Source organism: Podarcis erhardii (assembly GCF_964252035.2).
Source record: "Podarcis erhardii genome assembly, chromosome: 10".
In the NCBI taxonomy this organism is placed as follows: domain Eukaryota; kingdom Metazoa; phylum Chordata; class Lepidosauria; order Squamata; family Lacertidae; genus Podarcis; species Podarcis erhardii.
Window position 1 is genome coordinate 51,337,445 of NC_138500.1, and position 13,839 is coordinate 51,351,283.

The 13,839-nt window shown below is 38.9% G+C and overlaps 1 protein-coding gene across 3 annotated transcripts in view; it reads left to right on the forward strand.

The window, feature by feature from the left end:
• Positions 1-11,762, forward strand: part of GXYLT1 (glucoside xylosyltransferase 1) — a 34,263-nt gene extending 22,501 nt beyond the window's left edge. For all 3 annotated transcript variants that reach the window (XM_081878047.1, XM_081878048.1, XM_081878049.1), the window contains 4 exons: positions 551-802; positions 3,913-4,036; positions 6,046-6,218; positions 8,736-11,762. In XM_081878047.1, coding sequence (XP_081734173.1) covers positions 551-802; positions 3,913-4,036; positions 6,046-6,218; positions 8,736-8,897 — 711 coding nt within the window. In that variant the 3' untranslated portion in view covers positions 8,898-11,762. The remainder of the gene's footprint in view (positions 1-550; positions 803-3,912; positions 4,037-6,045; positions 6,219-8,735) is intronic.
• Positions 11,763-13,839: the final 2,077 nt, after the last annotated feature.

Below are 13,839 nucleotides of genomic sequence, written 5' to 3' on the forward strand. Positions count from 1 at the left end.
ATTCAACAGAATGAAAATAAAAATCAGTTGAAACTATTAAATCGGAATTCTATTAAAATACATGCTGGAATAAAATAGACTTTAGTAGTTGAGCAGGGAAAGAGTCCTGTTTGACCTCAGGTAGAAGGGAATTCCTTAAAATTGGGACTACAGTCCTGACTGCACAGCTCCTTGTGTCCAGGAGACATGCCTCTGTTTCATGTGATGCCACAAACAGTTGACTCCCCCAAAGACCTCAGCAATGAGGCAGGAATATAAGGGATCGAGTGGTTCTTTAGGTATCCTGGATGCAAATTGTCAAGGGCCTTATATACCTGGCCTTGTAGTGTATGAACAGCCAGCACTAGCTTTCAGCGCTGGAATTATGTGCTGGTGATAATATGTCCCCTCCAACAGTCTAGCTGCAGCATAGAGAGAAGTTTGTCTATTGGTGAGGAATTAATACTGATATTGATACTGATCTTCCTCAGTGGCTTATTGGTCAAGATGAGTAGTAGCATGGTTAGGGTTTGACTTAAACCCTGTTTCTAAAAACCCATTTCCTTCACAGTTAATCCTCAAAGATGTGGACTCTCTGCTCTATGTTGACACGGACATCCTGTTCCTAAGACCTGTTGATGATATTTGGTCCTTCTTGAAAAAATTCAATTCCACTCAAATTGCTGCAATGGCACCTGAACATGAAGAACCTCGCATCGGGTGGTATAACCGTTTTGCCAGGCACCCGTATTATGGAAAGACTGGAATCAATTCTGGAGTAATGTTAATGAATATGACCCGCATAAGAAGGAAACATTTCAAGGTACGTCTTTTGGTTCTCTCATTTCCAGGGTCAGCTTACTCTCTCCACCGAATGTATGCAGTTTCACTGACCTCCCAATTTTCCCATACGTTGTTTTTCCTCATCCTGCAAGGAAGATCATCCTGCTTAATTTTTCCTAATGGAAGCCTTTTGGTTTATTCCTGGTTTTCAATATAGGATCTTTCCTGCAGCTTCTTCCTTATGGCGTTTCATCACATGCCACTCAAATAGAATATGGTGTCTGTCTTCTTACTGTGAATTACTATCCTGCTAAAGAAATAATGGGAACAGCCTATTATAGTGTAGATGCTGACCTAACCAGAAGGTGGCGCTGCTACACTGCTTACTACAACCTTCCCACTTCTGTAAAAACGCTGCTTGCTTTAGTGCATGTTGTTCTTAAAGCCTCTTGTTTAATCAGTTCATATAACCAGCACATAAGCCAATGTTTAAATTAGAAAAATTATATTAACTGCTGCTCTACTGCAGCTCTTGACATTATTAAAAGAATACTCAGAGACGCTAGGATAAGTATTAAAATCGGGGGTGTACCTAACAGTTTTGCAGGGATTTTTGCTTATGGGATGCAATGCACTGGTGGCAAATGGCTGTTATGGGGCACTCTGTTCTTATTTGACAGACTCTTTCTGAAATAGGTTGCCACATTTGCAGAAAATTTAGTATAGCCCTCCAGTCTCATCATTAGCACTTCACTCAGGGTTTCCCAAACTTGTGTCTCCAGTTGCTTTTTGAACTACAACTCCCATCATCCCTAGCTAGTCAGGGGTGGTGGGAATTGTAGTCCAAAAACAGCTGGAGACCCCCAAGTTTGGGAAACTCTGACTGAAATGGTCACTCTTGAAAATGTCATGGGTTTTGCCTTTCTGCTGTTTCAACCATGGAGAATTGATAGCCATTGTATTTGCTCGTTTGGTGTGCTTGAAAAGTGCTCTTAAAATGCTTTTGTGGTCTGCTCAGAGTTGCTTTGGTGTTCACAGTGCAGACTTTAAAACTTTAAGGATGGTATTCAGCTATGTTTCACTCAGAGTAGATCCATTGAAATTAACACACCTAACTTAGTCATGTTTGTTAATTTCAATCAGTTAAGCTTTGTTGAATACCACCCTAAAATTTGGCTTCATTTATTAGTGTGCAGGAGAACTGTCTCGAATAGGAAGTGCTATTTATGTAACCCTAAAGGAGAACCAAATATCAGGGCTGAACTAGGTGTGGAACCATTGAATAAAGGAAATAGCAGGCACAGGTGGCCCATTGTGGATCGTGACCCTAGTGGATAGGGTAAGAAGATGCCTAATTTGCTCCCATCCCACCCCAATCCAGATCAGGGCAGAACTCCCATTCACACCATTTGAAACTTTTCTTCCAATACAAACAGCAAGTCTGAATTCCTTGATTTTTAAACAAGAAAAACACAGCTCAGCATGTTCAGACACATTTCATATGTTGCCAGAGAAGGGTTCCTGGAGGGGAGGAAAATATGCTTTCCAACCATGTGTTGTCATCTGCTCCTTTACACCTGCCTGATTAAGGAGCACAGGGAACACCTGTGAGAACTGAAAGGAGACATTAATTCTGAATATTTTACCTAAAAAATATTTATTTTTATTTTATTGGAAGACAAACTAAGCACTATTTTGTTTACACATCATACCCAAAGCAAAGGGGACTGTTAGTATCAGTGACTAACAACCACAAATGGTATTCACTTTTATTTGAAAGTCTTTACTAAAAAACATTTGAATGCCACAAAAGAGAGTACTGCATTCTTATTTCTTGCCATTTCACTATTTATATTCCGTACCCTTCTTGTCTTTCTGTTCATTAGCCCTAGTATCTTTGGGCTTCTTGCAGCAGCTGAATGAATTTGTTCCTTGTTTTGTATGATTAGCCACAGATATGAACTGTAGTAGCTGAGGCTTGTTGACTTTAAAAAATAATAATCACAGGTTTAAAACTGAATTTAGCTAGTCATGATATGTATGTCACATTTATTCATTTACTCATGTATTTAGTGTTCTTATTACCTGCCCTTGAACCAAAGGTCCTATGGCGATTTATGTGATTTTATTATTATTATTAAAAAAACCAGAACCTCAAAATCACAGTAAAATCAGCAGCTGTGCATAATAGTAGGCATGGAGGAAACTAAAATGCCACCTTGCCCCACACTTCCAAAAACCTGGACAAAAAGGTGCATCTTGACCTACTGATTAAAGCTATAAGCCAGGGCAGGATGCACCTTGGAAGGAAGGGCATTCTGTAATCTAGGGGCTACTGCTGAAAAGGCCCTTCCATGGGCCACTACCCCTTCAACCACAATTGGTGCTGGTGCTGAAAGCAGGGCTTTTCAAGCCTACCAAAACTATCAAGTCAATATCGGTGGAGACATTCCTTCAGATATTTGGGGCTAAAGCCATCTAAGATTTTTATACATTAATAAGAATTGGACCCAGAAGCAAATTGGCAAGCACCTTGAATTGGACCCAGAAGCAAATTGGCAAGCAGTGTATCTACCCTTTTAGACTGATGTAATGTGCATCTGGTCTGTAGCACCTGTCAGTACTGTGGCTGCTACATTCTGCACCGGTTACAGCTTCTTCTGGGGCAGAACATATAAAGCGCATTACAATAGTCCATTAAGTGAATTTTCAGGAGCATGTTGTAAAGCTGTATTATTATTATTATTATTATTATTATTATTATCATCATCATCATCATCATCATCGTGTATAGTGAAATGAAACACACAAAGGCAGGTGAGTGGTCAACCAAGCCTCAAAGTCTGCCTAAATGTGAACGCCTTTAACTTATTTATTTCCTTATTTATTTATTTCATCCCGGAACCCAAGGCACTATGTACATGGTTCCCAGGCTGTCACTCATCCAGGCACTGACCAGACCCAGATCTGCTTAGCTTTAGCAAGGTGGCAGCCTACTTTGCTTTCAGACCATAAGCTGAATCCTAAAAGGGACTGGAGAGATTGTGTAAAGTGGCTCTTATTTAAAACAGAGTTCCAAAAGATAGATGTCAAAACCTATTATATTCCTGTCTTGGCTCTAATATTGGTCATTTGTGTTTGATGTTGAAGAATGATATGACCACAGCACGGTTACGGTGGGAAGAAATTCTGATGCCGTTGCTGAAAAAATATAAGTTGAACATAACATGGGGCGATCAGGATCTTCTGAACATTATGTTTTTTCATAATCCAGGTAAGCTGCTTTTTTTTAGAATGCCCTTCGAATATTGCCTATCCATATGCTACTGCTATCACGCAATAGAGATGGGTATGGTTCCCTCCTCATAATGTGTCTGGTTATTTTCCCTATGCCTTCTCATCTCTATCACAGAACATCTGTATTTGAAATTAATCTCCTATGAGCTTTTTCTATAAGAGCACTTCCATACTAATCAAGTTTCAGTTTGTACTACAGCTGCTGTAGAGCGGCTGCTATCAAATTCTACCCAAGAAACAGATTTGGTGTGGTTTTGCTTGTGTGGTTGAGATCTCATTTGAATTGGAGTGGGGCTAATTGGAATCTCGGTCGTTTCTGGTTCACGATATAAGCCAGGATTTCCCCACAGAATTTCACTTATTTCTAATTTGCTTTCTTTCATGTGACTGAGTGAAAACAAGGGCTGGGAAACTATTTGATAAATAGACAGTGCTTGTTGAGCTCCAAAGAGCTTTCAACATGGGTTAGGCTTCGGTTAATATGGTAGTTCTTGAAACATTGTACAGACAAGTTCATTTTGGGGCTCCAGTGACATGGATGTAGTAGGAACTCTGTGCCATTTTTTGTTGACTTGCCCACTACCTAAAGTTGTGTTAAAATCACATCTTCCCGGGGGCTACTTAAGACCTATGTGCCCCAAGGGAAGTCAGAAGCCAAGAAATCCAGGCCAAAGGAACACATAACCAACACCTTCTGAAAAGGAACGTCAACAGCTTGGCACTTGTTCGCCGATAAACCTTGGCTTAACACCACCAACGAAACTTCCATCTTATTTAACTACCTTATCTGTGGTGACGCACAGGTATGCCTTTATAAAGGCTAGATTCAATATTTTCCCATCAAATGTGTTGGGTAACAGACTCTCCAACGGACAGATCTATCTCCTCTGCGACTGTAAAAGTGGATCTATAGAATCGTTATATAATCTTCTGTTGTCCATTACATTCGGCTTCACGGTCCAAGTTTCTGGCCCCATATTTATCGAGAATTGCTGACGGACCTCAGGAAGCCCAAATAATATACCTATTAAACGACGAAGATACAAGTAGATCCCTTGCAGTCGCTAGATACCTGATTAATGTTTTATTTCAAAAGAGGAGAAATGGAGCACTGTATGACTCTGACAGCTTAGCTAAACTTAAGAACCATTAATAAGTGCCAGAACCAAGATGCATACCCCCCAAAATCTGATGGATTTGAATTGCGGTTTACATAGAGGGAACTTATTGTGTATAGTGTTTACTTAATTGAAGTAAAATTGGTTTTATATGGGTGTTTTAACATGGAACTGTTTAAATTGTATTGTGTATGGATAAATTTGGATGTATTGTTTTCGATATGGGCCAATGGACGCAATAAATCTAATCTGAAAAATCTGGAACGTCAACAGCCTGAGGTGACTGTTGGGGCAGCCCCACTTTCCCTGGGGTTGTGTAAGAGCTGTGGACCCTGGCACCAGCTTCTGAAGTAGGCCCAAGAATATTTTATACCAGTGTATTGAAATTTGGTGTCTTGGCAGAAAGGTGGCATACAAATGAATAGTTGGGATAGCTTGATCTCTAAAGCAAGATCTCCCATCTTTTGAATAAGACTGAATACGTTTAGTGTAATTACAATTGGCTAGTAGAAATCAGATTAATAAGGGTAAAGTGACTGTATGCATGGCTGGCTTGTTAGTGGTTTATAGCATATATTTAATTAAAATATTGGGAGAGATCCATCATAGTATGAGTGGGCCTCTCCTCTCTTCCACCCTCACAGCCCCCCATATACCCCAATTTCTGGAGAGTTGAGGGTTGAAAGGGGGTAGGAAGGAAGAAAAGAAACGAGATGTTTCATTGCACTGATTTCCCTTGCGCAAGCAGGTAGACATCATTGTATGATTACTATTGTCTTCTGTTGATAAGCCACCAAAAGTTAAAAAGGAACTTGAAACTAATTAATGGCTTACCTGTAATCACTGCAATGTTGTTGTTTTTGCACAGAAAGCCTTTTTGTTTTTCCTTGCCAATGGAACTATCGGCCTGACCACTGTATTTATGGAAGCAACTGTCAGCAGGTCGATCAAGAAGGAATATTCATCCTCCATGGAAACAGAGGGGTTTACCATGACGATAAACAGCCAGCTTTTCGAGCTGTGTACGATGCAATAAGAAATGTAAGCTTTTTAATCTCCAATCTGGTATATGAATTGATATCTCTACTATTGTTAACTTCTAGAAATAAGAAAAATTTGAAATCTTACTCTGTCATTTTTTTATGCATCTCCCTTTTTAACTTTCCAGTTAATATGAACGCAACCATGTCCTCAAACTTCATTTGACCAATAATTATTAACTAACCTGCGAAGTGCACATTTTGAGAAATTTATACTGAAGTTTTAGGAACACTTTCTATAAAAGATCTTAATATCTAAGGGTAGCATAAGTACATAAAGTTAGATCTAAGTTTTGAAAGAAAGAGTTATTGTGGACTTCTTGAAGTATGGAGTCTATCGATGTAGGTTTTGAACGTATTGGCTTCCAGTATCTGAAAAAGAGGAGAGAGACCCCCTGTGGGCTTAGGGGTTGCAACCTTTGGCTGCAATCCTGAATGGTGCTAAGCTTAAATTTAAACTTCAGCATGATGAAGCACAACATTGGGCTCTAGAACATGGCACCATCTCCTTTCCCCATATATGCCTGCTTGACCACTTTGATCTAAGGAACTTGCACTCTTTCAGGTGGCTCATAATTCTCATTCTGCAGTTATAAGAAATCAGTCTTTTAGTGTGGTGTCACCTATGATTTGGAAGTCTCTGTCTACTGACATCACACACAGGCCTCTTTGCTGCACAGTCGTACCTTGGTTTTTGAACAGTTTTGTTCTCACACATTTTGGCTCCCGAACGCCGCAAACCTGGAAGTGACTGTTCTGGTTTGCGAACTATTTTTGGAATGTCTGACGGGGCTTCCGCGGCTTCCGATTGGCTGCAGGAGCTTCCTGCAGCCAATCAGAAGCCGCACTTTGGTTTCCGAACGTTTTGGAAGTCTAATGGACTTCCCGAACGGATTCTGTTTGACTTCCAAGGTACTACTGTACTCTGTTTGGTGCCTGGTTAAAACATTTTTGCTAAAGTAAGCCTATCCAGACATATAGATGTCATTGTGTTTTTATCTCTTTTACTGTTAATTTTAAAAAAATAATTTCTAATTGTTCTCAACTGTTCTTTATTGATAATTTTAATATTTCTTGTAAACTACTTAGAGGTTTTACCTCAGTCAAGTGATATATAAATGTTGTTAACCGCATTAAAAAATAACCAGAAGTTCAGTTTGGTATATTGCTTTAGTAAATGCTGGTAGTTTCCAGAAGTTCACTGACAAACCACAATGGAGGCGTTACCAGAAGTGCCTTAGATAATTCTTCTGTTCCCATTTTATTGTTGAAATTAGTAAGCAGTGCTTTGATACTGGAAAGCTCCATTTTATTCTCTCTCCAAACTCTTATTCCTGTCTCATATCTGTATAATTTAGTTACTTTAATTTGTGCAGTTTGTAATATATAAATGCACGTGCAAGTCTTTCATGCTTGGCATAACTGTTCAGCTTTCTTGTTCTGCAAATAAGGTTTCTAATAAACTATTTATCAGTATATCAGCATACTCACTGAAGAGCTGTAAAACGTAGCAATGTTGCTTATTTTAATGTTCATCCTATCTTGTATATAACCTTCAAAGATCAATAGTATATTTTAATGGTGCTTTGTTGCATGTTGTCATATAGGTATAAAAATGAAGAAAAGTACTATTGGGGGCCTTAGAATGCACTACACCGAAAGAAAATGTGGTCTCATAAAAATACAATTTCTTTGTTCCTTTGAGTATTGCCAGAAAAATATTAAGAAAAGAAAATCTCTCAGCTTTATTTATGATCAGTTTTTGTTTATGCATAACACATAGAAAAGATGTAGATCAATACTGACCTGATGCCAGCAAGATTAGCAAAATTATTTTATTTTGAAATGTTAAGTTAGCATATTACTTGGTTTCTAATGTAGTAAAATAACCTGTAACTCTGGATTAATGACTGTTTTTACTTCAGGTTTCCATTAAATACTGTGTATGCTTGTACATAATTCAGTTTAATGAAGCTGCCCCATCTTTAATGGTACTATAGATTACTCTTTTTCTACTGTTTCAACTCAATAAGAGCCATATATTATTTTAAAGAATGTCATACTGAGATAATTATACACATTTCAGGCCAAAGCTACAACGTGGCAGGCATGTGATCATGTAAATTAACCCATTAATTTAGGTGCCTGACATTCATTTTCAGATTTGTTTGCCTGAATAGTTACGTTGATTTTTTTTTTTTTTTTGAGGCTTGTTTCCTGTGCAAAAACCATTTTGCATTCATTTAAGCTGACAGTAATTGGATGTTTTGAGTAATCAAAATATATTGCAAACTTGCCAGAGGTCTTTACGTATTACACTGTGTTAAGAATATTGCCACCTTTTCACTAGTTCTTGTCTTAAGTACGACTCGTATTTAGGGAGACTTTTGTAAAACTGAATATTTAGTGCAACAATGGAAAGCCGTTTTAGAATTGTTTTGGCCAAAGCAGTACTGTTTAGGTTGTGTTGCTAACTGTGACTTGTTAATACAGCATTTATAATTTCCTCTCCCCCCAGTATTCATTTGGTGATGACTTGGTACATGCCTTGTTGCTACCCCTTGAACTGGAGCTACAAAAGACACAGCACACTTACTGTGGAAGAATATACAAAGTATTCACAAAGCAGCTAACCAAAAGCATAAGGGACATTTGCGATAGAAGATCTAAAGGAAGGTGATCATCATAGGCTCCCCAAACTTTTGAATTAAACAACACAGATGTGAGAGAATATATGATGCCTGAAGGATATTCATGAAAGAAACAGCACATTGCTCTAATCAGTTGTTATGTCGAGAAGCATGCTAAGAACTATCTCCCAGTGTGGACAAAATGAAGATGCCGTTCTTCTTGAAGAATTCTCTGCAGGAAGAAAAACACACTGCAGAGAACAGCTTGAAGTTCAGTTAGTACACATTTTCACAACGGTGAATTGTAACTGAGTCAAGTGTTGCAGAGTTTTGCATTCAGGTTTCCCCCTCTATATAATATAATTCAGTTTCTTTATAACCTCAAATGCGTCAGATACAAATGAAGGTCTTTAGACTCTATAAATGACTGTACACTTTGTCATTCCTAATCTCAAATTCTGATAAAACTGTGAACATTGCCGTAATGGAGTCAGCACTAACCTCACTTTAAAAGCGTGAGAACCAATTGTTTACAAATCTCAGAAGTTATTCCGTTTTCAGAGGAATGTGTTATGACTGATGACAATCTATATGTGCCTTTGTCTTCATCTCTTGTATTTTACAATATTTTGACAATCATGTTTTACTTTTTTTTAGATGTAAGCTGCACCTAATAACAGAACTTCCACTCTAGAAATAAATACTTAGTGGAAGCAAAGCTAGTGACATATGTAGTTAATAATATATTGGCGTAAACCAGGATTGGGGAATCTGTGGCGCTGTCCATGAGCGTTGGCCATGCTGGATGGGACTGATGACAACTGGGATCCAACAGCATCTGGAAGGCAACAGGTTCCCCACTCCTATAAACAAAAGCTGGGATCCAAAGATCTACATAGGCATGCTAAAGAGCTTGGCCCAGTTAGACTTCTTTGTCCTCAACCGCTTGAACAGTGGACCTCGTTTCCATATCCCAAACCAGTTTTGGAAGCCTTAACAGCATCAGACGCAATTTGCAACATGGTGTGAAGGCTGTGGTTTGAGAAGTCCATTCCCAGAGCCCCTTTACAAGTCCAGAGCTAGTGTGATTCTTTGGGTCCCGACCAACATTTTAACATGGTAGAACTCAACGCCAAAATAATATGGCTAGATTTACTAAGGCAAAATATGATATAGATTTTATATAGTTTTTATTAAATTTGAGTAAGATTTTTATATATTCTTACTGGCCCTTCTGGAAGAAGGAAAAAAACATGTTGTGAAATATACTATAGTTTATTATGAAAATATTTTATTCACTCAGCTCCACATACAGTTGGCTTAGTCATAAAATAATGATGTGTGGATGGGCTGTTACTCATCCTGATTTGACAGTTGTTTGCTTACCAAATAGTTATTGTATATTTTGCAACAAAGCTTTAAAATGATTGGCCAGAATCTGTGCTGTTACAAGTGTCTTGATTTCAGTGGAACCATAATATGGCGCTCTTGTTATAATGTTGGTTTGTAATTAATATGTTTGCTATAGCAATAGTAATTAATGACTGCAAAATATATTACTGCATAAAATGCTATTTTCATTACAGTACTTAATTATTATAATATTATACATATAGTGAGAATGAAGTTGGTCATATCGGAACATGGAAGTTTTCCCTCCTTGTCTAACTGGATCTAGCTTTCTTGCAGGGGTGAGACACCTGGGATCATCCAGATTTTACTGGAGTATAGTACCTAACAACCCTGATCTCTGGAGCAGATCAGAGCTGGAGTTCAGTAACATCTGGAGGGCCCCAGTTTCCTCATCCCTCTTCTTCTGTTTTGGCATAGGCTGACATCTCAGAACTTAGCATCCCCAGCTGCTAAAAGAGTGAACTCTAAAAATGTAAGGCATCCTTTACTCTCCCTACTGCAGCTCCTACTATATAGCACAGAGAACATTTAGAAAAGGGCATATGCATTGCATGCTAAGATGTGAAACCTCTGCTGTTATTGAATGACAGGTGGGACCTGCAGCAAAATCTTGCAGTGTATCTGCTCTAACAGTTCTGGGTGCCAGCCAGCCATGATCACTTGACTCTCCCGTTTACCAGTTTCCCTTTCCAATTGACACAGAATATTCCATGGCTACTGGGCATGCTAAGTCATCTATGGACTGATTCTTCTTCTTTGTGTGGCGGGGTAGGGATTTGACCCTTAGGTTTAAAAACAATTTGTGTACCTCTGCAAACCTTGGGATTTCCCCTACCTTCCTGAGCATGGTGATGCCTCCTTTTGTTTCCCAGTGGCTCTGTTTCAGCTTAAAACCTGTTAGCACTCACCAGCAGAGTTCACTGTTAGAGGGATGATAATTGACTGGTGAAAATTAATGCTACATCTCATTTTTAGTTGTTAATTTTAGTTGACAAAAGCTGGCATGCCCCAAGTTTACTTCAGTTTGCAGATGTTAAAAAAGCAGGGGAGAATTATTTCAGAAAATAATTTGGCAATGGGTCACCTTTCTCATCCATCTTTTGGAATGCTGTTCGCATGTTTGTCCCAGTGAATGCCACACTAAGAGCAAAATATACCTTCATATTTTGGAAACTCATTTGGCTCATTGAAAGGAATTACCTTATTCTTTTCGTGTCTCACTGTTCATAACTATAGCTTGAGTAGTAAGTGTCTTGATGTCTTGCTAAATTTATTTATGTACCTTTATAGATTGCTCAATTGTTCAGATTTCTAAGTGATGAAAAAGCTCATTTTAATACTGAAACATGGGTATAGATAAGAATTAAGTTCTATGAAGTCATGCTGTAAGTTTACTTTAATAGTGTACATGTTCTCTTAGAAAATGGACACAACTGGAGGCCAGTTGGCTCCTATGCGAAGCATTGTTACAATTATTTTTACATAAACTGTGTTTTGTATTACTCTGCTTCTTGTTTGTTCTTTTAGGAAGTTGCCAGTGGGTGGTATATCTTGACACTCAAACTATAACATTAGGGTGTCAAATGGGGTGGGTATCTTGCATTCCTCTGGGTTTAAATGTCTAACCAGGCCTCACCCTCATGCCAAAATATTCCCACTAGTTCTGTATGTTGGACAACCACAGATGTAATACATGTTGCCATCGTTCAGTTTCTGCTACTTCCATTATGTCATTTGCCCCATGCTCTCTGTTGAGTATGATGAGAGATGCCAACCTTAACTTTCCCGGCAAGGAAAGCTGAATCCTGACAATTCTAATTGGGATAACTTTCTAGTTTTATTTTGATGCCAAAATATGGTGGCCAGAGACAGTATCCAGCAAAATAGTTCCATTAGCGCAAGGATTTCCGTTTGGGCAATGGAAACCCCCTTCCAAATGGAACCCCCATAAGCAATTAAGGCAAGGTAAAGGTAAAGGACCATTAGGTCCAGTTGTGGCTGACTCGGGGGTTGCACGCTCATCTCGCTTTATTGACCGAGGGAGCCGGCGTAGAGCTTTCGGGTCATGTGGCCAGCAGGATTAAGCCGCTTCTGGCGAACCAGAGCAGCGCACGGAAACGCCGTTTACCTTCCTGCCAGAGCGGTACCTATTTATCTACTTGCACTTTGACGTGCTTTCAAACTGCTAAGTTGGCAGGAGCAGGGACCGAGCAACGTGAGCTCACCCTGTCGTGGGGATTTGAACCACCGACCTTTTGATCGGCAAGTCCTAGGCCCTGTGGTTTAACCCACAGTGCCACCCTTGTCCCTAATTAAGGCAAGGAGAGATGCAAAATGTGGACAGGATGACTAGAAAGGGGTTACAAAGCACAAGCGAGCTTGATCCTTGCCCATCATGGCCAATTACAGTTAAAGAGGGGGTGGGCACTTGGGGCCCAATGTGAAAGAAAGTATTGTAATGCAGATTTTCCCAACCTGGTGTCCACTGGAAGTTTCGGGTTGGCGCTCACATCAACTCTGTCCGTTGGCCATGCTGTCTGGGACAAATGAGAGTGTAGTTCAAAACAACTGGAGGGGACCAGGTTTTGGAAGGATGTAATTATGTCAGCCAGTGTGTGCGTTCATGTGTGTATATACATAGTTTGGCCAGGTGCTATGTATACTAGATTAATTTCCGGGTGAGAAATAAGGAACATCTGGTCCACAATGATTAGAACTTAGTTATAGCTTGGATCAATAGTCTTATCTTTTCCATAATTGTAGTTCAGCTTTCCTTTGCCAGCCAAGGATTACTACCAGGTCATTCTGCCATTACAGTAGTGTAGGGCTGCCATACATCTGGAGAATCCCAGACATTAATGGAATTTCAAAGGAAGAATTGATGTCCAGGGGGAATTTCTGAAATGTGGCATTTTGTCCTGGATCTTAGACAAGTCAGTAAAAAAAATAAATCACAGTTTTGGGGCATTTTGGGGGTGTCCTGGTTTTTACTTTTTGAAATATGGCAACCCTACAGTAGAGAATAAAAAGATCAACTACTTCCACCCCCGTATAGTGTTCAGATATATATATAGAGAGAGAGAGAGAGAGAGTGCGCGCTTTTATTCATATTAATTATAAAACCAGCAGAAATTATAAAATTATAAATTATAAATTATATGAAATTATAAAACCAGCAGAAACGTGCAGTTTATGAGGGAGACCTATTGCATTTTCCCTCCCTTATGTTCTGGAAAGGTCAATTTGTGTCTTATTTTTTCCTTTGCTTCATTAACATCATCCCCATTCACATAATTACAGACTTGGATACAAAGGATTCATTTTTTCTTTTACGTTCATCTCTTATGAATCTTAATGTTCAGTCAGCCATTCGTGTACACATCTTAACAGAGCAATTCATGTTAAATCCATTTATTTTACTCCTGTTAATTTTTTTTTTTGAGAAAAAAAGAACGTGGATGTAGAAGTTCCCCTAAATTACAAAAATTCATAGGTCTTTAGAGCACTTTTTTAAAAAAGCTTTCAAGAAAATGGAAGATATTTAATCAGTTTTTACTCCTAATTTGGGAATGTAGGAAA